Here is a 27,012-nt window from a genome sequence, read left to right on the forward strand (position 1 = left end):
GGAGGCTTTTTTAAAAATAGTTGACTAAAAAATTGTAGCAAACAAGTTCAGAAACCCTACCATTGTAATAAGGTTACTCTATGATAAAAAAGAGAAGCCATGAACTGGGCACCTTCTACTTTATCTTCTCTTGGGAGCTCAGAGAAACACTGGCAATCTGGTGGGGACTCTCCCAGCCCAACCCCACCCCCGTGTGCCAACCTGCAATGATGTGAGCCAGGAATGGAGGTTGCAGACCCCAAACCAGCCAATTGAGGGCAGAGGGTTGCCCTGTGTTACTCACTGAGCTATAGTGTGGTTCCACGTGGCCCCATGACAGGCCACAGTCACTTGTCAAACAAGATATGCTTACCAAGTTAAAACGGTTTTTAAAGCATGTAAAAAGTACACTTTTACACATATACACACTACATTGTACAGTTTGAAAGACCAGAGTGGAGTTTTAACGGTTCACCTGTGTGTGTTTCTCCCTTCCAGACTGTTTATCCCGCTTCCCTAACCTAATCTCAGTCTCACATGATCTACTACACTTGATATTAGCCAAAAGGCCGAGAAGCGATTCACGTGATCTACTGGATCAAATAAAACCATTCACCTCAGGACACTCAAGCGATCTGCGTGACTGGAGAGAACTTTCCGAAAGGTCTGGTCTGTTGGGAGGCGGCAGAAGGGGTCTGCACACACAGGTGAACTGTATGAGGGTCAAGGCCACAGGGAGCAGCTTTCCGGAGCAAGATGGGAGCTCACACCAAGATGGTCACCCATTCTAAACACTGTGGTCCAAACCCACTCTGCACCGAAGACGCTCCTGAGGGAGGGCTGCCTGGTGGGTCCCATGAAGCAAGTCGCACTGGTCCCAAAGTAAGTGGGCTGTGCCGGGAGCCGATGGAGGAGGGTCACTTTGAACAGTGGTGGGCTGACGTCTTGGGAAGACATCATTTGAACTCTTATAAAGAGAATGCTTGAGGGGTCAGCAGCCTCCCTGGACACCCAGTAAGAGAGGGGATGGTTTTCATCTTTTCATGAAGTTCTTCTCCAGAGCTACTGAGGTCCTCTGCAGGGAGTAGATGTTCCGCTTCACCCGGTCCTCCAGGGAGGAGGTGGATGCGCTCTCCAGCTTCATGCGGCTAAGGAACAAAAGACAAGCTGCTGTCAGAAACATTTGCTTTCAACTGGCCAATCACCTGGCAGAATGCAGAGACACTGCCTTAAAGCTGCTCTCTATACACAAGCACTGAAACCGCATAGGTAACTTTCCATAAGGCAAAAGTAACCTGCTTGGAAAAGTAAGTCAAAACCCCTGGTGAAAGGCTCCCGGCGCCATAAATTCTTATTTAAAAGAAAGTCTGGGGACTTTCAGTGATTGAGTAAAGACAAATTTAAAACACCCCACTGTCTGGCCAGCTGCTGGGCACGGTACCAGCTCAGAGTTGGGCGCTGAGCTCTCTCTGCACAAACCCAGAAACACCTGCCACCCCAAAAGCCTGCCACCAAGCCGCCTCCCTGAGCCGGGCAAGCGAGGTCCTGGCGGGAGAGAGTACTGACTGGATGAACTTTCCCTCGCGGGTGTCCAGCTTCTCCAGTCTCCGTTCCCGCTCCTCATCCTTGCCATGCTCCTCCAGGATGTGCAGCCTCGCTTCCTCCCGCCACTTGGCATTCTCCATCATCTCCTGCCGTTTGCGCTCCAGTTCCTCTGCTGAGAGCTTTCTGTGGAACATAAAACCATCCCATCAAGCCTCCCTCCCAGGGAAACCACCCACAAGCCCCGAGGCCCCGGGGGCACAGAGCTCTAGGGTCTCCAGCTCCCCAGGAACTGGCCAGCCCAGGGTCAAGCCCAGCGTCCGTTTCCTTCCCCCCAAACAGAGCAGTCAAGGGGTTTCATCCAAGTTTCAGAGACTTCCAGCAAAGGGTTTCAAACTCTCGCTCCGCAGTCTCTGAAGTGATTATTCTGCAACACAATTACTCTGCCAACTGAGAACTACTCAGGAGCCTACGTTTATAGAAATTATTTCCCCCAGACTTATAAAAGCTCGAGAACTTACAGAAGACTACGTTATTTGTGTACCTATTAATAGCTACCATCGCCCCACTGGAGATGCTGAGAAACCCACGAGACACCGAGGCAGGACCAACAGAGCCCAGAATGTCTGAGCTGAACCTCACCTTGGAGGAAAATTGGTAGCTCGTCACTGTCACGCACACCAGGTACAGAGTCAAAGCAAGAGGATGGAATAAGGCAGCCCAATCAACTATGGAACATTGTCGGACCTCCGAGTGCAATGTTTTTCAAGTGCACACGATGGACAGATTCCCCAAGGAAGAAGAAAATCATGATCAGGGTTGCATATGGGGCTGGGAACCCTGTTTTGAGAAACACACCTAAGCTCCAGAAACCTGACCTCTAGTTACCCATGGCGAAATGACTACGTCCCTCTAAAAGCCCCACGATATACACGATGCAGAGCCATACAGAAAATGTGAGAGAAAACACATAGGATGAGGTCTATCAACCAAGTGTTCAAAGAGGAACAGGGACGAAGGTGTGATGAGAGAAAACAGAATCCCAAGTGCTGATATTGAGAAGCAAGTGGATTCATGCTGACAAGGCAGGGCAGGCTCAGGGTCAGAAACACAAAGACAGCGCTGGGTCCTCATGCCCAACCTTGGGGACGCCAGACGACTACGCTGGGATGTCTGCAGGAGATGCACGGTTTACTCTCGGGGAAAACTGAGCCAGACAGGTGTTCAGAGGATGCAGAAGCTGCAGGGACTGCAGAGGCAGCTGGCAGGGCCAGGAGACTGCACAGAGGAGATGAAGAAGTCCACATATCCCACTGAGACCGGCTCCCCACCAGGAACTGCGCTGCCTCCCCAAAGCCAACAGCCAGATTTACGGCCCAGATTTACGCTTTTCCTCGGAAGAAACCGAACGGCCCTCCAGACGAGAGACCCCAAATGACTGGCCCCAAATCTGCCCCTTGTTGGACATGAACCCATCCTATCAAACTTTCTCTCCTGGAAAAACAAAAACAAACTCCAGTCCTCACCCACCCACACGCCAGAACACGGGCTCTGCTCCTCCAGACAGTGCGTGCAGGTTTGGGGTTTTTTTCCTTTTATTAAAAATATGGAGCGCTTCACGAATTTGCGTGTCATCCTTGCACAGGGCCATGCTGATCTTCTGTGTCGTTCCAATGTTAGTATATGTGCTGCTGAAGCGAGCACTTTTTTTCCTTTTTTTATTGGTGATCTTTATCATTTATTTTTAAAATTACAACTCCCTCCAAACCAGTAGTTCTCAACCTTCCTAATGCCTGCTGCGTTCCTTTCATACAGTTCCTCCAGTTGTGGTGGCCCCCCCAACCATAAAATGATTTTGTTGCTACTTTGTAACTGTCATTTTGCTACTGTTATGAATCAGTTATGAATCCTCAAAGGGGTCGCGACCACGGTTGAGAACTGCTGCTCCAGGTGCGGGTGAGCACACATCTCCTTTGGCCTCAACACATGTGCCAGTGACAGCGTCCACAGCTGTCCTTCTGGGTTTCACCCGCCCCCTCATGGTCATGTTTTCAGGGCGCATGTGCGCGGCGACATGCAGGGCCAAGGCACTGCTGTTCTGAGAGAGAATGTTCTTATTCCACTTGGCTGTTCAATAGAAAGATCACAGCCATGCAGTGACCAACAGCCTTCCCTCTAAAAAGACACGCACACGCTCATGGGGCTCCCCCAGGGCAGCCTGGATCACAGCACACCCACTGTGAAGGCAGACCTCCGGTCACCAACCAAGGGGACAAGAGAGTCCATCCATCTTGTCCAAAACACTGTGTCTGGGAAGGTGGGGAAATAGACATGTGACAGATCTTGGACATGACCCATCCAAATACTTTAACCCTTTAAAAAAGTTTCTGCCCCCTGAAAAGTTGGGAAATCAGACAATTAAGAGCTGCAGAGGACCCCAGGCCCACCTCTGCTCTCAGAACGTGGTGAATGCAAAGTGACTGTCGACACACGTGACTCTCCATGTTGGCCTCACACTGGATTCACCGAGGGGCTAATGGGGCTGAGGTCTGGACACGTGGCCTAGCAGGCTTTTGGGTTTCTTTTGAAAGCCCCCCAGGGGGTCTCCACACCTCCACCCACATAGAGCAACCTTCACAGGCACCGCCAACCCTCCTCAGCCCCGGCCCAGACAAGCACATCATTCACAGGCTGTCTGCCCCAGCCCGCTTCCCCACCAGCAGACACCCCCAGGAAGGCCTGGTCCTGCTTCCCACGGCAAGGCTGCAGTCAAAGTCAGGAAGCAAGGTGTGCCTGTGCGATGAGTGGAAAACCACAGTGACCTGTACGTTTTCACCCCAAATCACAATGGAAAGGGGTTTTGCTTTTTAAAGAAAGGAGCGTTCTCTTGAGCCAAGCTTCTCTCTGGAAATCTCTCGGAGACTTAACCGTGGTCACTGATGTTGACAGACAGGTGGTCACTTCACTAGTTGGTCATGAAGTCAGAATGATTTGTGTGCCTGCTATGGTGCCGAGTGGCAAGGTGAGTAAGAGTCAGCTGGGCACAAAGGTGATCTAGCTTGCCCCCCAGCCCTGGTCTGAGCGCCTCCTGGGCTCAGGCTGCAAGGCTGGACATGACCTCCCGGGCTCCAGGCTTACCGGGTGTAGCCAGAAGCGTGGCGTCGCTGGTAGGCCTCCTTTTTAGGCGACGGGCTCCTAGTTCGGCCCCTCTCCTTCCTGTTGGCCTTGGAGCTGTGCCTGCAGTGGACACAGAGTAGAGGGGAGAAAAGCCTTTTCAACACACGGGCTCATTTTCTGCTCCTCACGCACTGGAGGACGAGCGACAGTCTCAACAGACCGAGGAGCAGAATGGGCAGAAGAATAGACAGGAGGATGTGTAGGACTTGACGGAAAACCGACCCCAGAGATTTCACTAGCTGGACAGACAGGCCTGCGGAAGCTGAAGTCTGTGGCAGGGGCACACGCCATTCTTTTCCACAAATCCCCACAGCAGACTGACAGAGGCGGAACGATGGTGAGACCCAGAAAAGCTAGGCTGTCCCGTCCCGTTCTGGCTCTCCCTGTCTCTACCCACACAGATGGTCTCAGGGCCGGAGCTTGAAATGGTAGTTTAAAAAAAAATACTGTGAGGGAAACAACAAAAATGGAGAGTCGTGGAAAAGTCAATGACGACATCACTGGGAGCAACGACCTGGTGTGACCAGGCCCCCCATTCACAGGTTACTTCCTGGGGGTCCCACACTCACGATTTGCTGGGTCTGGGGGACCGAGACCTCCTGTCCCTGGTGCTCTTCTTGCTGGTGTGTCTGGGGGGCGAGTGGGAGGAGCTTCTGGACCTGGAATGGCTCTTCGGCCTGTGCACCCCCTTTGGCTCGGCCGCCAGAGGACCCTGCAGTCTCTGGCCGTGGTTCGAGTCCCGGACCTGGAACATTGAGGGAGAGGGAGAAAAGTCATTTGGAGAAAGAGAAGAAAGCAAGCTGTGAGGAAGCCTGGGGACTCAGAAGCAGAGGCACCAGGGGGGGAAATGAGTGAGGACAACACTTGCTGAGTTCTTCCTGAGACCCAAAGCCACCGAGGGAATGTCACCTCTGAAGGCCCAGGAAGGGCAAGCCCACGCCACCACCTCGAGTGACTGCCTGGCTTGGCTCTTCAGAGCAGCACAAAGCACGGGCCCAGAGGTGCCGAACAGAGGCTTATTCAGAGTCACCAGCCACTGTCCGTGGTCTAAGCCAGGAGCAGAAGTCAGGGCACCATGCCCAGCAGAGAGCCCCACTGCCCCCTCTCTGCTCAGAGGGCCCTCAGGTGAAGGAAGAGGATCAGGGCAAAAAAGTGAGCCTGCTCCCCAGCAGCCCCCGTCCCCCCATGGCCTGGTGTCTGGTTGGCGGCTGAAATTGTGCTGCATCCCTCCCAAAGGTGGTCCAGCAGCACATTCCACTGCCACTCCCTTTGGGAGGCCCAATCCCTACCTGTAAGCCATACCCAGCCACTTTGGACAACACAGGGGAGGGACTGGCCATCTTCTTTTGAGACCTAAGGAAGGAACACACATTCACTCATTGAAAAAGAAAGTGGACCCGTTTCCTGCTTCCAACAGGGCACTGCCTCTCCCAGACAGCCCACCCCCACTCCACCTGGACGTGGATGGTCTCTGTGGGGCGATGCGGCAGCAGCTGTGGTTTCCTGTGAAAACCGTGGGCTTAGCTTCTCAGCCCCACCCCCTGAATACATTTGCCTCTCACCTTGTGCTGCTATTCCGGGGACTAGCCGTGAGTCAGCAGCAGCAACAACTGCTCCCACGGGGAAGACACATGGGCCAATGACTCCATTAAAAAAAAAAAAGAAAGAAAAAGCCCAACACAAAATCCACTGCAGTCCTGGGGGAGTCCCACCAAGACTCAGAGGCAAACAGCTCCGCTAGTGGCCTCTCCTCCGGGGCACCCCAGTCAACCGCACTGATGGTCTCTGAGACAGTCAGGAGCTGGATGGCAGGGTCAGTGGGCACAGGGCTGTGGCCCCTGGGAGCCTGCCCATCCCTGGCCTAGAGCGGCGTGCAGGGGACATCTGTGGGGTGAATCACAGATGGATGGATTGGGGGGGGGATACATTTCTGGAGCTCACCTCCCCCGGCTGCGCGCATCCTCGCTGCTGGATCGCTCGCTGCTTGAGCTCCGGTGCTTCCGCTTCCGGTGCTTCTTTCTCTTCTCCTTCTTCTTCTTCTTCTCCTTCTTGTCCAGGCTCATCTGCAGCAGCTCCTTGATTTTCTTCATTTTCACGGGGTTGTTGAGCACCTCTCTTTTCTTTTCTTCTTCCTTCTTCCTGATAATGAAGAGTGGGTCTTCCCGGATCTTGCTGGCCATGTCAAGAAGGGAATTGGCACCGGACGGGGCAAAGATGGAACCTGGGAGAAGTCCGGTCTCAGAAGAACAGCCCGCCTCCTTCTCCTCCATCTTCTCAAACACGTATTTGTCAATGGGGCGCCCCAGCAGGTACTCATCACGGTTCACCATCCCACCAGGACCCTGGTACATCCAGTCGAGTTTTTCTTCTTTCTTCCTAGTTCAAGCAAAAGAGCAAAGGAAGGGGGAAAAAAAAGTCAAAAACCAAATGCCCTTTCCGTGAATTAGAGCAGAGCTGCACGCAAACGCCAATGTCACAAATGCTTGTGCCATCAAATCAGTAAGGCCAAGCCCTGGCATACCCAATGGGGTGGCCGCGTGCACAGCCCGCCCTGAGGACACTGCCAGAGGGAGCGAAGGAGCGTGGGCACAGACTGGCTGTGCCCTGGCAGACTCCCTGCTGTGGGCGCTCCCCTGTGATCCAGGAACGTACTGCTGGTTTTAAACTTCCTATTTTCAATTGTGTGTCCTACAAGGCTTTTTTGGTTTTGTTTTGTTTGGGCAAACCACTTAAGACCTTCAAGCATAGTGTGCCTGGTTACTGGGCATGCTGTATCCCCATGCAAATGTTACCGAGGTGAGTGCATATTACACAAAAATGTATGGTGCTGCCACTGCCTTTTGTTTCTGTTTTCTTTTTGAGACTATTATCTGCAGCCCCGAACATAAGGCCGTCTCTGAGTGTCACAGGCAGGTGGGTAAGCACTGGACCCCAGAGGAAGGCTGGCGGTGTGACCCATTCAGGTGCGCCTCGGAAGACGGGCGTGGGAGCTGCTTCCGAGAGGCAACACCTTGAAAAGCCTCTGGAGCAGCTTCACTCTGGGGCCGCCAGGAGTCCAGACCGACTCCTAGGTCACATGGGAGGAAGCCAGGGGGGTTAGTTCAAGGTCACACAGGTTTTACAGTCACACCTGCCTTCCAGGCCACACCTCCTTCCACTGGACCTCACTGTCCCCCCAGCCCCTGCGTCCCCAAACGCACCTTCAGTGCGTACATACACTCACGCAGCACTGCTCGTGGCTGACACACACGGAGGCCAAGTGGCGCCAACGTGGGTTTCCCGTTCCATTCATGACCAGTCCATCCCTACTATGGGCGTGGCCCACAATGAGTCCTTCACATGTGCTTTGCCTTTGAGGACCCTAAAGGGGTTGGACGTCACCACTCCTTAGTTCTCCTGAGGTAACCAAGGCCCCCAAACATGCATGCAATCAACAAATCCAGTTTTGCCAATCCAGGTTTGCCCCAGGTCAGTCGGAGTCCCAGGGCCTCCTCTTAGCTAACTGAGCTCGGCTATGAGGAGAGGAGGTAGATGATGGGCCCGCAGGCAAGCCCTTAACACCCTGAACCCCAGGACACCCCCACGCCCAGCGCGCCCCGCCCTCACTTGACGGCCCCGACGTCCTCTGCGTAGCGCTGCATCTCCTCCCGGGCGCGCTCCTCCCGCAGCTCCCGCTGAAGCTCCTCGATCTTCTTGCGCTCGGCCTCATGCTTCTGCTCGGCCTTCCACACTTTCTCCACATTGCGGAGGGTCTGCGGGTGCCAGCTCTTCTTCAGGTTCTGCGGGACACGGAGAGAGGGGGACAAAATGCTGGGAGGGGGTGGGAGCAGGCAGACTTGGCTCGGCCTCACCCACCCACGGCGCCCCATTCAGAGTCCCTGGTTCGGGCTCAGGTAGGCACCATACGGGCAAGAGGTCATGAACAAGGGCAAGGTCTGACTTCCACTCTGTGCCTGAGCTGGGGGTTTGTGATGACCATCCAGGGGGAGTGGGGCCCGGCGTGGGGCAGGGGCGTATTTGGAAAGGCAGACCATACAGCGCCGATGGCCCTCCATTTACTGCTCGGAACGCAACCTTCTTTCCCGGAATCCGTTCCACGTGCTCGCAATCTGTCTACCTTACAGCCCCACATCGACCCCTTTCCCCGGGGGATGACCACACCTCTCTTCTTCCCTTACGATGGCTCTGATCTCTTCCCCTCTCCCCATCCGCCACGGTTTTCTTCCGTTTCCCAATTAGGGAAGGCTGCTTGGAGGAAGTGCCATCTAAGAATGACTGCAAGTTAGCTGGAAGAGGTGGGATGGGGAGAGCAGAGGGGAGGTTTCTAAACGGAGGGGGGAGCACGTGGGAAGAAGGAGTGCGGGACAAGCCAGTCGGCAGTGGGAGGTGCAGTGCACGCTGAGATGACGGCCAAGGCACAAAGCCAGCTAAGAAAGAGAAGCACGAAGGGCTCGTAAGCCGCGCTCCAGGGCTGGACCTGATGCTCTCACCGGTAGGAACTGCCGAGTGGTCATCGGCAGGTAGGGGGGGCACAATGAGGGCCAAGCTTGCAGAACAGACCAGTCAACACAGCGGTTCTCAAGCTGTGGGTCGCGACCCTTCCACAGGGGTCGCCTAAGACCATCAGAAAACACCTATGTCCGATGGTCTTAGGAACCGAGACACTGCTCCTCTGTCCATCTCCAGGCGGGTCGGCCCACACGCGGATACACCCACCTACCCAGGGTGAAGAGTGTTACCCATGCTACACCCTGCTTCCAGACAAAAGTTCATTTATCTGTCATAAGAAATCAGTATTTCACAACATATAATGGCATATTGTTTTTGTGATTGATCACTATGCTTTAATTATGTTCAATTTGTAACAATGAAAATACATCCTGCACATCAGATATTTACATGACAATTCATAACAGTAGCAAAATGACAGTTATTATGTAGCAACAAAAATGCTATGGTGGGGGTCACCACCACATGAGGAACTGTATGAAAGGGCCATGGCATTAGGAAGGTCGCGAACCACTGAGTTAAGAAGTCTAAATATTAAACAACATACTGGAAGGCCAGTGAGTTAAGAAGTCTAAATATTAAACAACATACTGGAAGGCCAGTGACAGCTCTCTTGTGCCTCTCCTTCCTTTTTTTTTTTTTTTTAATTTTATTGGGGGCTCTTGGAGCTCTGATCACAATCCATCCATATATCCATTGTGTCACACACATCTGTGCATATGTTGTCATCATCCTTTTCAAAACATTTCTTTCTACTTGAGCCCTTGGTATCAGCTAATTTCCCCCACCATTCCCCACTCTCCCTCTCCCATGCACCCTTGATAAATTATAATTTTTTTACATGTCTTACACCTGACCGCTGTGTCCTTTCACCCACTTTTCTGCTGTCCATCCCCTGGTAGGGGGCCATATGTCGATTACTGTAATCAGTTCCCCTTTACCCCACCCCCCTTCTCTTACCCTCCTAGTATCGCTGCTCCTCTTATTGGTCCTGAGGGGCTTATCTGCCTTGGATTCCCTGTGTTTCCAGCTCTTATCTGTACCCGTGTACATGCTCTGGTCTAGTCAGATTTGTAAGGTAGAATTGGGGTCATGATAGTGGGGGGGTGGGGGGAGGCATTAAAGAACTAGAGGAAGGTTGTGTGTTTCCTCGGTGCTACACTGCACCCTGACTGGCTCGTCTCCTCCCTGTGACCCTTCTCTAAGGGGTGTCCAATTGACTACTGATGGGCTTTGGGTCTACACTCCACCCTCCCCTTCATTCCCTTTTATATGATTTTTGGGGTTTGTTTTTTATATCTCTCCTTCCTTAAGCTTCCTTCCCACCAGCTGGTCCATCCTTCTGTCCTTGCTTCCATCCTTCCTCCCCATCTCTCCTTGTCCTCCTGATCCTTCCCTTTCTCCATCTTCCTTGTCTTTTCCCTTCTCTCAACCTTTGTCCCACCCCCACCCCACCCCCACCCCTCCTCTTTTTCTTTTCCTTTGCTTCCTGAGAAGATGGGCTAACTCGGGCAATTTTACGCTCAGGCTAATACAACCTCACTTGGATTGTGCCTGGTGCCACCGTTACACAGATTAGGGCAATAGCCATCAGACATGGACTATTGGTCCCCTGGGGCACTGTTTTTTCCTGTCACGGCTGGAGTAGGGAGGCGCTACCAGCATGTCCACATTAGAGGATCAAGGATGCAGCAGACCAACTACGATGCACGGACAACACACGCATACCCCACCATACACACCCCCCCAAGAATCATATGGCCTAAAATGTCAACAGCGCAAGCCTGAGAAATGTTGCATCAGAGCTTTCTGGTCCCTAAATGAAAGGCGTCTTGGTGGCACAGTGGTTAAAGTGCTCCACTGCTAACTTTTAGCAGTCTATCCACTGCTCCAGGGGAGAAAAATGTGACAGGCTGCTTCTGCTGAGATGTAGCCTTAGGAACCCTGTGGGGCAGTTCTACCCTATCGTCCCAGGAGAACGAGGAGTTGGGATAATCCCTAAAGAAAACATTAATGAGACCTATCTTGGTGAAGTCTTAGAACTCAACCTAACAGGTCATGGCTGAAAAGCTTCACTGTTGCTGTGGTTAAGTGTCATGGAGTTGTTCTGACTCGTGGCGACGTACAATAAAACATGGCCCAGACCGGCAGTCATCTCAGAATAGTTGCTATATCTGAGCCTATGGCTAGAGCCTCTTTGTCAATCATCTTGCTAAGAATCTTCCTTTTTTAATGACCCCACACTTTTCCAAGAATGCTATCCTTCTCCAGGGACTTGTACCCCCGAAGTGTGTGAGAAGTTTCGCTACGACGCTTCTAAGGAGCACTAGGGTTAGCTTCTTCCCAGGCCGCTATGTCCATGCTTCTGGCAGTGCACGGCACACGCAATATTCCTCAGCCCATCGGAACATTCAGTCGCACGCCTTCTTCTTTGGTCCTCATGCATTGGCCGGCTTCCACACGGACAAGAAGCGAGTGTTTGCGAGTGAAAACACGGTGGCTCCGGTTAGCAGCCCCACTGTCATCAAGTCAGTTCCAACTCATGGTTTCCAAGATGTTTGGAAATCTTTACAGGAGCAGACAGCATCACCTTCTCCCAAGGAATGATTGGTGGGTTTGAACCTCTGAACTTGTGGCTTGAACCCCCAACCTTGCAGTTAGCAGTCCAATGCTCACCCAACAGCGCCACCGGGGCATCCTGGCTTGGGTTAGGCACATCTTAACCATCAAAGGGTCATCTTTGCCTTGAACACTTTAAAGAGGTCTTTTGCAGCAGGTTTGTAATACATCGCTGATTTCCGTCTTTTTTCCCCCAAATAATATTTTTTAAACATTTTATTAGGGACTCATACAACTCTTATCACAATCCATACATACATAAATTGTGTAAAGCACATGGGTACGTTCTTTGTCCTTATCATTTTCAAAGCATTTGCTCTCCACTTAAGCCCTTTGCATCGGGTCCTCTTTTTGTTCCCCTCCCTCCCCGCTGCCCCCTTCCTCCTGAGCCCTTGATAATTTATAAATTATTATTTTGTCATATCTTGCCCTGTCCGACGTCTTACTTCACCCCCTTTTCTGTTGTCCGTCCCCCAGAGAGGAGGTCACATGTAGATCTTGTAATCGTTTCCCTCTTTCCAACCCACTTACCCTCTACCCTCCCAGTATCACCCCTCACACCCCTGGTCCTGAAGGTATCATCTGCCCTGGATTCCCTGTGCCTTCAGCACCAGTGTACATCCTCTGCTCTATCCAGACTTGCAAGGTAGAATTCGGATCATGATAGCTGGTGGGGAGGAAGCATTTAGGAACTGGAGGAAAGCTGTATTCATCGGTGCTACATCGCACCCTGACTGACTCATCTCTTCCCCTAGACCCCTCTGCAAGGGGCTCTCCAGTGGCTGACAAATGGCCTTTGGGTCTCCACTCTGCACTTCCCCCTTCATTCACTAATGGTAAGATTTTTATTTTTTTCTGATGATGCCTTATACCTACCTGATCCCTTCGACACCTCGTGATTGCGCAGGCTGGTGTGCTTCTTCCATGTGGGCTTTGTTGCTTCTGAGCTAGATGGCTGCTGTTTACCTTCAAGCCTTTAAGACCCTAGACACTATCTCTTTTGATAGCCAGGCACCATCAGCTTTCTTTGCCACATTTGCTTATGCACCCATTTGTCCTCAGCGATCGTATCATGGAGGTGTGCACCCAATGACATGATTTTTTGTTCTTTGATGCCTGATAACTGATCCCTTCGGAACCAAGTGATCACACAGGCTGGTGTGCTTCTTCCATGTGGGCTTTGTTACTTCTGAGCTAGATGGCCGCTTGTTTATCTTCAAGCCTTTAAGACCCTAGACACTATCTCTTTTGATAGCCAGGCACCATCAGGTTTCTTCAGCACATTTGCTTGTTCACCGCTTTAGCTTCAGTCCCAAATAATATTTTTATTGACATATCTTACTCATTCCAATATATCCCTTCCCATACAGTTCTGTTGCTCAAGCCCTCTGGTTGGGGCTATACAATCATCGGTGTTGTCAATTCTCCACCACCCACCTCGCTTCCCGTATCTTTTGGGAACCCTTACTCTTGTCAATGTCTCTGAGGGGTCATCTGTCTTGACTGCCTTGTATTGAGCGATCTTAAATGAACATACACAAGTCTAACATGACCAATGAGGTACGGCATGTCACAGACGGACCACAAAAGTAAGGGGAAGAAATCTAAAAAAACTAGGGCAGCAGTTCTCAACCTGTGGGTCATGACCCCTTTGGGGAGTTGAACGACCCTTTCACAGGGGTTGCCCAATTCATAACATAGCAAAATTAGTTATGAAGCAGCAACAAAAATAATTTTATGGTTGGGGATCACCACAACATGAGGAACTGTATTAAAGGGTTTCGGCATTAGGAAGGTTGAAAACCACTGAACTATAGTTATGTGGTTCATCAGTGTCACACTGCACCCTCAATTTATCCTCCATTCTGTGAAGTCCTTCTAAGAGGACTGTCCAATTGTCTTGCTGGTGGACTTTGTCTCCATTATATCTAATCCCATTCATATCAATTTGAATGTGCGTTTTTTGAACTTCTGATACCTCTTCCCGTCAACACCTCATGATCACACAGGTTGGTGTGCTTCTTCCATGTGGGCTTTGTTGATTCCCTGTTAGATGGCTGCTTGTTTAACTCCAAGCCTTTAAGACCCCAGACACTGTAGTTTTTGATAGCTGGGTACCAGTAGCTTTCTTCGCCACATTTGCTTATGTATCTATTTTGTCTTCAGCAATCATGACATACATCTGATTTCTTCTTTTATTTTTTCAGTTAGTTAAAGGATCGTTTGTTGGCCTTTAGGAGTGTTTTCCAGTCCAGTCTGTTGGGGCAACACGCCCTGATTTCTTTTTAAAATCACTTTATTGGGGGCTCTTATAGCTCTTATCACAATCCATACATCCATCCATTGTGTCAAGCACATTTGTATGTATGTTGCCATCATCATTTTCTTTCTTTCTTTTTTTAACCATCATTTTCAATACATTTTCTTTCTACTTACCCCTTGGTATCAGCTTATTTTCCCCTTCCCCCACCCAACCTCCCTCAGGAACCCTTAATAATTTATTTAAAAATTTTTGCAAAAGAGGACCTGATGCAGAGGGCTTAAGTGGAGAGCAAATGCTTTGAGAGTGATTAGGGCAAAGAATGTACGGATGTGCTTTATACAATTGATGTATGTATATGTATAGATTTTGATAAGAGTTGTATGAGCCCCTAATAAAATATTAAAAAAATTTTTTTTCCTGTCTTACATTGACTGCTGTTTCCCTTCACCCACTTTTCTGTTGTCCATCTCTCAGGGAGGGGGCTATATGTAGATCATTGTGATCGGTTCCCCCTTTCTCCCCTCACCTTCCCCTTACCCTCCTGGTATCGATACTAGAATTAATGGTACTGAGGGCTTTATCTGTCCTGGATTCCCTGTGTTTCCAGTTTATCTGTACCCGTGTACATGCTCTGGTCTAGCTGGATTTATAAGGTAGAATTGGGATCAATATAGTGGATGGGGGAAAGCATTAAAGAACTAGAGGAGCCCCTAATGAAATGTAAAAGAAGAAAAGAGGAGAAAAAAATGATTAGGGCAAAGACCGTACAGATGTGCTTTATACAATTGATGTATGTATATGTATGAACTGTGATAAGAATTGTATGAGCCCCAATAAATTGTTAAAATTAAAAAAAAAAAGAACTAGAGGAAAGTTGTATTATCTTTTTTTTAAATCATTTTATTGGGGGCTCGTACAACTCTTATCACAACCCATATATCCATCCATCGTGTCAAGCACATTTGTACAACTGTTGCCATCATCATTCTCAGAGCATTTTCTTTCTCCTTGAGCCCTTGGTTATCAGCTCATCCCCCCCCCACCTTCCCTCCCTCATGAACCCTTGATAATTTATAATTTTTTTCATGTCTTACACTGTCCAATGTCTCCCTTTACCCACTTTTCTGTTGTCCCCCAGGGAGGGGGTTGTATGCAGATCATTGTGACCAGTTCCCCCTTTACTCCCCACCTTCCCTTTCTCCTTCCCCTCCTGGTTGAAAGTTGTGTGTTTCATCGGGGTTATACTACACCCTGACTGTCTTGTCTCTTCCTTGTGACCCTTCCGGTCTGATTTCTTAACTGCTGCTTCCATGAGTATTGATTGTGACTCCTAATGAAAACCTTTGGCAACTTCAATCTGTCCAGTGGGAGGATACATTCCAGTCACTGTTTATCTTCTGGGGGTTCAGGTGTCCTACTAAAGGCTGTAGGATTTGTCTTCATCACTAAGTGCTTCCAGTCCACCTCACTCTCAGCATCCAAGGTTGTGTCGTCTGCATAGCACAACGTGTCAACTTGTCTTCCTTCCTACAATCCCCATGTCACACTCTTCTTCATATGGTCCAGACTTGCGGATTATGTGCTTGGCATACAAATTGAATAAACATGGTAAAAGAAGACAACCCTGACACACACACCTTTCCTGAGTTTAAGCCAAACAGTATGCCCTTGCTCCGTTCCAAGGACGGCCTCTTGGCCAATAGACAGTTTCCTAATAAGCTCCATTAATGGAGTTTCGCTTCTTTACAATGTTACCCATAGTCTGTTATGATCTAGGCAGTTGATTGCCTTTACACAGTCAATAGGGCAGAGTAGGTAAATATCTTTGTGGTGTTCTCTGCCTCCAGCCAAGATCCAGCTGATGTCTGATGTCAGCAACAGCACCCCTCATTCCACCTGGCTTGAATTTCTCTTAACTACCTATCAATGTACTGCTGCAACTATTTTTAAATTATCTTCAATTTTTTGAATGGTTGTACTTACAAGTGACATGAATCATATTGTTCAATGATTTCCACATTCTGTGTTTTTCTCTTTTGGTTCCCTAACGCTTTCATTCTGCCTTCACCAAGGGAGTGCTGGTTATGTAGCGGGTGAAGGAAGCAGAAGGCTCACCACAAGGTCGGCAGTTGACACCCTCCAGCTCCATGGGAGAAAGACAAGGCTGTCTGCGTCGCAGAAACCCTACGGAACAGCTCTAGCCTGTCCTGCAGGGTGTTATGGGTCGGGATTCTCAAGTGACCCTTGGAAAGCTTCCGCTCAACCTTTTCCCTCATCATTTCTTCCATTTACTTTAACTACATTCAAGAGCAGGTTTCAATCACTTGTGACATCCTCGTGCTCTTTTCTTCTTACTTTTTTTTAATGTATGATGTCCTTGACATGGGATAATCTCTAAAGAAAGCATTAGTGATGTTTCATGCCAAAACACATGATGTCATATGCCAAATCTATCCTTGAGATGGTCTCTATGTTCAGATAAGATACACCACTTTGGGAAGAAAAAAAAAGATATACTTTGGCTTGCAGTTTGGCTTTTGTAGACTTGACTTCACTTTCTTCAGCTCCAACTTGAAATTGCATATGAGCAATGGATGGCTTGTGTCGCTATCAGATTCCCCATCGTCTCTTCCACAGATGGGGTCAATATGATCCCTGCGTATTTTGTCTGGTGTGCTCCACATGCAGAGTCACCATTTACGTTGTTGAAGGAAGGGATTCGCAACAAACAAGCCATGGGTCTTGCAAAATTCTCTCATGAGGTCCCTGGCATCACCTCTATCACAAAGGCCCTATTTTCCAGCTGTAGGTTCTTCCACTATTTCCAACGTTTGAATTCTAATCACCAGGAATTATCAATGCATCAACTGAAGGCTGAAGAAGTTGGTAAAATCTTCAGTTTCCTCATCGTTGGCAATAGTAGTTGGCATATAATTGTAAATAATCGTCCTAATATTAACCGGTGTCTCTCACAGGCGTGTTGCTAGTACCTTATCACTAATAGCATTGTAATTCAGGATGAATCTTTAAAAAATTATTATTTTGGACAATGAAGCTAATGCCATTCCTCTTCAACCTCTTGTTCCCAGCAGAGTAAGCCAGAAGTCTGTCCAATCCAAAATGGCCAATCCCAATCCAGCTCACGAATGCCTAAGACATTGATCTGTATGCATTCAATTCCATTTTTTCACGTTGTGTATTCCACATTCGAATTATTAATGAATTTTCACAACTTGTTTTTTCCTTTATATTTGACATCATGTTTAAGTACAACATTACTCTTCCGTAAGGAGACCAGCGGACAGGTGCAGGGGTTTATATAGCTAAGTCAATCAGATGCACTTTCGGAAGGCTAGCATTTCCTGACCTGACATCCTAGTCTTCTGAGTACATGTACTCGAGCGGAGCCTGACTTGTGGCTGCTTGTTACTGTCGATTCTAACTTAAACTCAGGGGAGGAGTACCGCCTCACAGGGTGTCCGAGACTGTGATCTTTACTGGGTCAGATAATCACTCCTTTCTCCCACATCTCATTAAACGACCCAATTGAACCTCTATTGCATGCTATGAATTCAGAAAGCTCTGTCACCACAAATCAAGATACAGCATTGAAGGGCAGACAGGAGTCAGAGGTGGCCGTGGAAAAGATCCCTGCACCGCAACACAGGAGAAAGGGACAAGAGAGTCTCTCCAACAAATGACACACACAAAACTGAGTCCCCATTGCCAGCAAACGGAAATAGGACCCATATCTCATTGCAAATACACAAATGAACCCAAAGTAGATTTGGGACCTAAATGTAAACCCTAGAATTACAAAAATCAGTGGAAAAAATAGGGACAAACTTAGAAAGCCCTAATACATGGCATAAACCCACTCTCAAACAATGAAAAACACACACAGCAGAAGACAAAACAGCTAACCGGGACCTTCTGAAAGCAAGACACTAAGGTGCATCAAAAGACTTCACAAAACAGCAAAAAAGAAAACCCCACCAACTGGGGAAGGGGGTGCAGACAACTTTGGCAATGAGACATCTGAAAAGGAACGGATATCTAAAATTATTCAATATCTCAACAAGAAAAAGGTGAGTAACCTAATTAAAAAGTGGGCAGAGGGCAGGAACAGTTTGCCCAAGCAAACATTCAGGCGGCAAACAAACACAGGAAGTCAAATTCAAAGCAATGATGGGAACTGGCAGCCAATGCCAGCATCGATAGCAACATTTTAGACTACAGTTGACAGCGAAGCTGGAGGGAGTGCGCAGACACCAGCGTTCACGCACTGCTGGTGAGGCTGGAAAACAGTACGACCATGGTGGAAAGCGGTATGGTGAGGCCTCAAACAATTGGGAATGAATGTACCACATCCAACAAATGCTGGAGGAGGTGTGGAGATTAGAACCCTCTTACGTTGCTGTGGGAATGCAAATAGGGACAGCCAATAGGAAAGCGAGATGGCCGCTACCTCAAATACCTGGGTATACAAAGTTCATGAGATCCGGCAATATTTCTACTGAGCGTATGCCCTAAAGAAGTAAGAAACAGCACTCATAAAAATCAAACCAAATTCACTACCAGGGAGTCAATGCTAACTCATTGTGGCCCGACAGTATAGAACAAGGTAGAACCGTCCCTGTGAGTTCCCAAGACTGTAACTTTTCATGGGAGTATAAATCCCATCTTTCTCCCTCAGAGTGGCTGGTGGTTTCAAACTGCTGACCTTGTCACCACTGCACTCTCAGAAATTCCTTATAGATGCAATGCAATCCCACATTCACCACAGCCCTGTTTACAATGAGAAGCTGGAACTAGCCCAAATGCCCATCAGATGGATGGACAAATTCTGGTGCATCTACACAGTGGAATACTATGCATCACTAAAAAGCACCGATGAAACCATGAAGCACCTCAGGATAGGAATGGACCTGGAGATCATTATGCTGACTGAAGTTGATAAATTATAAAGACACATATACTATGAGACAAGTATTATAAAGGTAAAAACCAAGACAGATTTGCATATCAATGGGAACAGAGTTTGAGGTTACCAAGGGGTGAGGACACGGGAGGCAAGATGAAGCAACAGCCGAGAGCAGTGGTTCCACCTTCCTCATGGTGAGACCCTTCCATACAGGTGACCCCCCAACCATAAAATTCTCACTGCTACTTCATAACTGTCATTTTCATATCTGTTATGCGAGCCCTGTGAAAGGGTCATTTGACGGCCAAAGGGGTCGAGACCCACAGATTGAGAATCACTGGACTAGGGGGTCTACAGGTATTAACTTGAAAGGGAGAGGTGAGATCAGAGGAGAGGTGTGGGGTGGACTAAGGCAGGGAGCAGAGGGAAGTTGGTGAGTGGTTTGAACTGCTGACGGTCTGAAATGTAACCCCCTACTCAATTCACAATTGAAAAGGAATGGCCAAAGTCGAGCCCAGCCCCAGGTGAAGAAACACCCCCTACAAGCAGCCATCTCGAGACTTGGTGGAGACCCTACAGAAATAACCCGGTATGGAGAGACATTTGCACACCCACGTGCACAGAAGCACTGTTGACAAAAGCAAGGAGATGGAAACAACCGAAATGCCCATCCGTGGCAGAATGGGTAAGCACACTTTGGCACAGACACGCTGCGGCGTGGTACGCATCATTAAATAACAACGATGCGACTGTGAAACTCTTCATGGACAAACTTCAAGGACATGATGCTGGATGAAGTTAGTCATTCACAAAAGAACAACTATTGTATGAGACCACTGTTATAAAAAACAAAAAAAGCAAAAACGGGTTTTCCTAACAAGAGAAACATTGTGATGGTCACCGGGCTTGGGAGGGAAAGCAATACACTAGAAACTAGACAGGCGTTCACTCTGGAGAAAGGGAAGATAAACGCTCACAAGGGGGAGATAGGTGTGGGGTGAAAAAAAATTGGGGGTGGGTCACGGGAAGATGTCAAGGCATTGGGAGGTTTGCTAAGTTGTTTAAATGGTTGAAAACAAAACAATGATCTGATATGTAAACCTCACCTAATTCACAATCAAACGTCAAAACAAGAAAAAGACCCCTTCAGGCTTAAAGTGGACTCCAGGGCACAGCTCAGGGGCTTGGGAGAATGAAGCACAACCACCTACTACTGCCCAGACGTAACTGTGAGCTGCTAGCTGAGGAAGGCAGGTGGGTCCCCAAGGCAAGAGATATAAAAAAAAGGGACACGTGATAAGGTCTCTCCATATCTGCCTCTTTCCAAGCAATGGTTCCAACCAACCCCCTTCCCGGCGTTCTCCGATTTTCCAGCTGGGAGCCCCACCTTCTTCCTCACCGCCAAGGCTAACAAACATACAAGCCCCCACCCGCCACGGTTTGTGACACACCGCAAACACCTTATTCAAGGGTGTCCCGAGCCGCAGAGCCGGTCCCTTCAAGCCCTCGCTCTCGGCCCTGTCTCCACAGCTCCGGTACCCTCCCTTCGACAGCAAGGCTCTGTCGCCAGAACCCCCTCCCCGGCAACTTGGACCCGGCCCGGTGGTCTCGGGCCTCAGTGCCCGCGCCCAGGCCAAGACTCACCAAGTCTCCGCCCCCCATGACGGTGGAGACGCTTCCTCGCCGGCCGAACCGAGATCGGGGACCCCCGAGAGGAAGCGCAGAGAACAGTGCAGGTGCGACCCGCGGAATCGGATCTCGAAGGCCGCCGGCGGCTGCTTCCACCGAAAATTATTGCGACTACTTCCGGGGTCGCGTCACATTGCTGCGCCGCCGTCGGGGAACAATGGCGTGCGTCGCTCTCCGTCGCGTTCTGTGACGTCACGCCCGGTGTTGCTTCCGCGGCGTCTGAGGCCCGGCTGTCGGTCTTCGGTGGTCATATTTAGGTCTCCTGTCGGTATATTTCGGTCTGAGGTCAGTTGATCTACCGGCACCCCAGTCCAGACGGCACCCCTCGCTCCGTGACTGCGACTGGTACGGTGAGGCGCGCCATGAGATTCTGTTGCCATGACAGCGCACTGTCATCCTCTGAAGACTAGACACCTTGTGAACCAGCGCTGGCCAGGCCGCCTGTGCAATCCTGCACAGAAGCAGCTTTTCAAGCCTGTGTTCTCTTACACGCGTGCTCACTTCAGGACTGCTTTACCAAGATCATAAAAACCATTGGTCCGAAATTCAGCTTCCCTGCAACAAATCGGCCAGGGCCCCCATTTCCTTTCTTTTCAGTTACAGTGGAAAAGAAGCCCTTTCTACAGCCCCGCGGCTCATCGTTGTTCAGGATCTCATCGCTTATATTCTGAGACCTCCCTGTCTCCTCTCTTCAGTCTCCCTCCATATTAACTCTTTGTCATCAGTCGTTTAAACAAGCTCAATTTATCCTTACAAAGCTCACAAAACCGGGAAGCAACAGAAGCATATCAGCCTGTGTGATCATGAAGTGTGGATGGGACTAGGTATCAGAAGTTCAAAAATAAGCAATAAAATTGATGTGAAGGAATGGGGAGACCCAAAACTCACCTGTAAGATAATTGGACAGTCCCTCAAAGAAGGGCCACATAGAAGGAATGATATATCCAGGGTGTGGTATAGCACTGATGAAATACCTAACTCTCCTACCATTATGGTCATTGTTTTACCTCATTAATCTTGTTAGATTTGCCTGTGTTCATTTGTACAATTAAGATTTTTCATTGCATGAAAGCTAAGATAGATAACCCCTCAGGAACAGTAACAGAAGTAATGATTCCCTGAGGGTATGGGAAGGGAGGAAAGGAGAAACTTACAGCGATGATGACTGTATAACCCCAGACAAGGGGAATGAATAACAGAATTGTAAGAGAACAGATGCGTTATGGTGTAAGATATGGCAATAATAATAATATTAAAAGAGTATGGGGGGAGGAGAGAAAGGGGAGCTGATATCACAGAGTTCAAGAAGAAAAAAATGTTTTGAAACTGATGGTGGCCACAATTGTACAATTATGCTTGATCTAATTGAATTATGGATTGCTATAATCTATACGAGCTCCCAATAAAATGATGGATTTTTTTTTAAAAGGACACACACACACACAATCTCGTGTTAACCACACTCAAAAATCAAACCCAACCACTACTGTAATACTGGATAATTAAAGAATGCGCCATTTAGTACAGTTCGCTGGGCGGAGAGAGGAGGCTAGCACCTGGGAAAACACTCTCCACGCCGATGCTGATCAAGGGCAGGACACAGACTTTATACAATAGTTACACCAGGAGGCTAGATTGGGAGGGAACATTCAGTAGTTACAGTCTTTGCTTGTTGGGCAGACAGGACATTGGGAAGGGACACCTTCAGAGGTGTCAGGGCCTGTCAATATTTACTACATTCCTTGCTTATTTGGCAGACAGGCTATCTGGAAGGGTTAGGGGGGCCACGGCATAGTGGGTCCAGATCTGCCAGTAGGCTGGGAAGGGGCTCATCTGGCAAGAGAATTTGTGAATGGCAGACTCTTGGCAGGCTCTCAGGTGGGACTAGAGCTAGCAAGCTGAGGTCCTACAAGACAGCAGCTCTAACAAAGTGGAGTTCTTCAGGCTAAGCTGGGTTACTGCACTCCCATCCAGTTAATTTCCACTCATTGCGCCCTGTGTAGGGTTTCTAAGACTATGAATCTATAAGGCGCGGACGCCTGCATCTATCTCCTAAATAGCAGCTATGCAATACTTCATCCACAGTGCCACCAGGGCTCCTAAATTTAACCTCGCCAAGCCAGATTGTCTTTACCCAGGCCCTGCTTCCACTTCATCTTCGTTCTCCCGGCCATAGATGGATTGCCCCTATGACTGTCAGCAATCCTTTGTATTTAAATCCCAAAGGACAAAGCAGAGGAAGTAAAAAATATATTATTTCTGGTCTTTTCTTTCTTACTCATTATTTGTAATTTTATCTCTATACTATTACTTTATCCTTACCACTTTATTTTGTTTCTGCTTTTTTACTGTCTCTGTTGGGTTTTCCAGTTTGTAAAGTACAGAATGAGTAGATGCACAGAGATAAGAACTACTGTTACTTATGTGAGAGTGGTGGGGGCAGTATTAGAACTAATGATGATTACACAATTCATTTAAAAGCGATTTAACCATGGCGGGGGATATTCTGAAATAAATTTTAAAATAAATATGGTGGTGATTGTACAACTTTTCTTGAGATGATTGAAATACTGAATTGTGTGATATGTGGATTAAGTGCCAATAAAGCTTTTTTTAAAGTCATTAAAAATATTGCTTCTAGCGTTCCAATCGCATATACATGAGTTTATTCCAAACAAAACATATTTGAATATTCCTATGTGCTCAATGAATAGCAGACAAATTTTCTCAGTAATTAAAAATTAATGAAGAGTGGGATGGAAAGGGGGAACCGATTACAAGGATCTACATATAACATCCTCCCTCGGGGACAGACAACAGAAAAGTGGGTGAAGGGAGACGTCAGACAATGTAAGAAATGAAAAGATAATAATTTATAAATTTTAAAATAACAATAATTTATAAATTATCAAGGGTTCATGCCTGCAATTACGGAATATAAGAGACCTGCGCCCCCCCACACCCCAACGACGTGGAATTCAGTAAAGTTTGACAAAAAGAAAAAAAAAAAAAAAGAAAAAAAAATTATCAAGGGTTCATGAGGGAGCAAGGAGGGAGGGGGGAAAATGAGCTGATGCCAGGGCCTTAGGTGGAGAGCAAATGTTTTGAGAATGACGATTGCAAAGAACATACAAATGTGCTTTATACAATTGATGTGTGTATGGATTGTAATACGAGTTGTATGAGCCCCTAATAAAATGATTTTTAAAAGAAATTAATGGAAAAATTAACGTAATTAGACTCATTAGCGTGTCTTAAAAACAAAACCTCCAATCAAAATGATGGCTCTGGGAGGGAGGGGAAAAAAAAAAAGAGGACCTGATGCAAGGGGCTTAAGTGGAGAGCAAATGCCTTGAGAACGATTGGGGCAGGGAATGTATGGATGTGCTTTATACAATTGATGTATGTATATGTATGGATGGTGATAAGAGTTGTATGAGTCCCTAATAAAATGTAAAAAAAGAAAAGAGGGGAGAAAAAAATGATTAGGGCAAAAACTGTACAGATGTGCTTTATACAATTGATGTATGTATATGTATGAACTGTGATAAGAATTGTATGAGCCCCAATAAATTGTTTAAAAAAAAAGATGTCTCTAAGGGGATCCACTTGTCCAGTTAAATTAAAATCAAAGAGTTCAGAAGGTTATGAAAAACAAACAAACAAAACCCACTGTGTTGGAGTTGATTCAGATTCATAGTCAAATGGACTCATGGAGACCTTGTAAGACAGGTTAGAACTGCCCCCAAGTTTCTGAGATGGTAAACCTTTAAGGGGACGCCTTCGACTTTCTCCCTGAGAGCAGCTGGTGACTTTCAGGGCCTTGACCTTTTAGGCAGCAAGTAGGGCAAAATTCAGCCCACTATGTCACCAGGGCTCCTTTTCAGACGGTTAAAGTGAATTTTGTTGTTGTTGTTGTGATTCCAATATAGTAATCTTGATTCTCCCACCCCCAAAGGACACAGTCATTGAGGCTTATTATGTAGTTGTTTTTTTAATTGAAAGCTGCATTAGTGAAAGGCCAGGGAAAAAATTGCACTAAGGAATTTTTTCCATCATAACAATGCAATTAAAAAATAAGTAAAAAAAGAAGCTAAATTAAAATGTTGACGAAAAACAAACAAAACAATGCAAATTCCCATTCGTCCGGGTTGATAAGGTCTGTCCTGCCCTATCCACCCTACAGCCCGGATCTTGCCTCTTCTGAGTTATTTTGTTCCCCAAACTCTGTTTAAAGGAACACACCTTGAGTCCCTGAAAGATGCCCAAACTGGGCACTGTTTCATTCCGTGTGCCAACTTGACAGCACCTCACAGCACAGAGAGCACATAATTCTTCAGCGAAGGATGACGGGGAATAAACCCTTAATGCCATCAAGTCCACTCTAGCTCCTGGCATCCTACAGCCCAGGAGCCACTCTACAGCGCAGTTGGAACCGCTCTTGGGGCTTCCTCCCAGGGAATGACCAGTGGGTTGGAGCAATCACTGCTGCAGGTAGCAGCTGAGCCTCTACCCCACTACCCCGCCAGGGTTCCCCTGGGAGAGTGATGGAGCAAAGGAAGCATCTATGGATGGATGGATTGTGAGTCGTAGGAGGCCCCAATAAAATGATTTTTCAAATTATAGAGACCTAGATAAAGGATATTTTGGGGACCAATAGCCTCACATATGGATATTTTTATTAAATAAAGGCATCTATGATTTTGTAACAATCATCTTTTATCTACCCTATTACATCACCTTGCCATCCCTTAGCCTTTGATACTAATGACCACTCCCTCCTGATTGAAACACTTTGCCCTTGGCTGCTGTTTACTGCCCTCCAGGTTTTCTTTTCGCCTTTCCTGGACTCTTCGCCCAGAATGCTTTTGTTCTTCAGGCCTGTTCATTTATTTGCATACCTGTATATCCCATAACGATAGAAACCTTTGGGTCCCTTCTACCTGGGCTAGTTTCTGGCACACAGTAGTTGTTCAATAAAGTATTGTTAAATAAATGGCGGATGCATGCATGCGTCTTTAAAGACAGACTCTCGTCCTGGAGGCAAAAGTTGACCAGTAGGTTTCCTTGGGGCATGACTCCTAGAAATAGTACTAATCATTAATATAGCGTTATTCATGACATGAAAAGACAATAGCTTTGCTTTCACGTGGAGTCCTAATTCTATCATGTCTAAGGTGATATAACCTCTCTGCGGACTTTTTCTCATCGGTGTTACAAGCATAATAGTTTCTGTGCAGGATTGTTAAGGGAGTTAGATTGACTGATGTTTGTAAAGCTTTTCATCTAGTGCCTGCCTGATAGTGTCAATAAATTATAAGGATGCTTTCCACAATGTCATCCATGCCCTTAGCAACTTCTCTCCCAGGGCTTCCATACCAGAGCAGGAGGAAGCGATGGTTCTAAACAGTGGTGCCGTGGTATTGTCATGGAAAATATTTGAAGAAAGAGAGAGCTGGTTTTTAATAGTTTCTGTTGTTAGGAGTCTTGGGATGTGTACGCTCATGGAGACTCCGCCTGAGAGCATGAACCAGCCCCCCTAGGGTTCAGGGTTTGGAGCAGGTCACTAGTTCTTTCTCTTACAGAGCCACTGAGTGGGTCGGATTGGCCAAATTAATCAAACAATGGAGCTCTTAACTGTTTAGCCACCAGGACTACTACTTCTTCTCTTTCTTTCTTTCTTTCTTTCTTTCTTTCTTTCTTTCTTTCTTTCTTTCTTTCTTTCTTTCTTCCCTCTTTCTTCTTCTCCTTCTCCTCCTCCTCCTCCTTCTTCTTCTTCCTAGCAGATATAACTAAAACCATAGAACCACTGCCAACAACATGAATTGATGTATTTTATGTGTTTCTCCAAGAGGGGACTCTGGTGGGTAAGCAGATACACGTTGGGCTACTAACGGCAAAGTCCGCAGTTTGAAACCACCTGCCACCCCGAGGTAGAAAAGTGGTGCTTTCTACTCCCGTAAAGAGGTGCAGTCTCAGACACCCACAGGAGTGCTTCTACTCTGTTCTAGAAGGTCACCTGGGGTAGGCATTGACTCAATGACAGTGAGTTTGGTTTTGGGGTTCTAATTTCTCAAAATGTGAACTTAGAATAGCAGCTACCTATCATAGAATCCTCCGAGGGTCTTTAAAAAAAACTTTGTCAATTAGGTGAAAGAGATCATAGTTTTACATTCAGCAACTCACACATATTCTGATACATCTCATCCAGTGCAATCTCCTTAATACCATCCCTCCTCCCATTTCCTATGTTCTCTGGTTCCCTTCTGCCTTCTTTCCTAACCCTCCAAATATTGTCCTTGGATTAATA

The 27,012-nt window shown here is 47.7% G+C and overlaps 1 protein-coding gene and 1 non-coding gene across 2 annotated transcripts; both read right to left on the reverse strand.

The window, feature by feature from the left end:
- Nucleotides 1–195: 195 nt before the first annotated feature.
- On the reverse strand, nucleotides 196–20,817 carry CWC25 (CWC25 spliceosome associated protein). The gene is made up of 8 exons (XM_075561743.1): nucleotides 20,658–20,817; nucleotides 8,305–8,477; nucleotides 6,640–7,074; nucleotides 5,988–6,051; nucleotides 5,268–5,443; nucleotides 4,660–4,758; nucleotides 1,546–1,707; nucleotides 196–1,127 (listed from the first exon to the last, which is right to left on the reverse strand). Exons 1-8 carry the CDS (start codon nucleotides 20,673–20,675, stop codon nucleotides 1,013–1,015), a joined length of 1,242 nt encoding a protein of 413 aa, XP_075417858.1. The 5' UTR covers nucleotides 20,676–20,817; the 3' UTR covers nucleotides 196–1,012.
- Nucleotides 3,122–3,225, reverse strand: LOC142460413 (U6 spliceosomal RNA). Its single transcript, XR_012786624.1, has one exon. It is a non-coding gene; the product is annotated as a U6 spliceosomal RNA (small nuclear RNA).
- Nucleotides 20,818–27,012: the final 6,195 nt, after the last annotated feature.

The sequence above is a fragment of the Tenrec ecaudatus genome, chromosome 10 (genome assembly GCF_050624435.1).
Source record: "Tenrec ecaudatus isolate mTenEca1 chromosome 10, mTenEca1.hap1, whole genome shotgun sequence".
NCBI classification, from domain to species: Eukaryota; Metazoa; Chordata; class Mammalia; order Afrosoricida; family Tenrecidae; genus Tenrec; species Tenrec ecaudatus.

Bases quoted from the DNA above. Each gene is read 5' to 3' on its own strand.
- CWC25 (XM_075561743.1), bottom strand. The intron at 5,444-5,987 runs GTAGGGATTGGG...TCAATGTTCCAG, and splicing joins TGGCTGGGTATGGCTTACAG to GTCCGGGACTCGAACCACGG. The intron at 1,708-4,659 runs GTAAGCCTGGAG...TATGTTCCACAG, and splicing joins CACGCTTCTGGCTACACCCG to AAAGCTCTCAGCAGAGGAAC.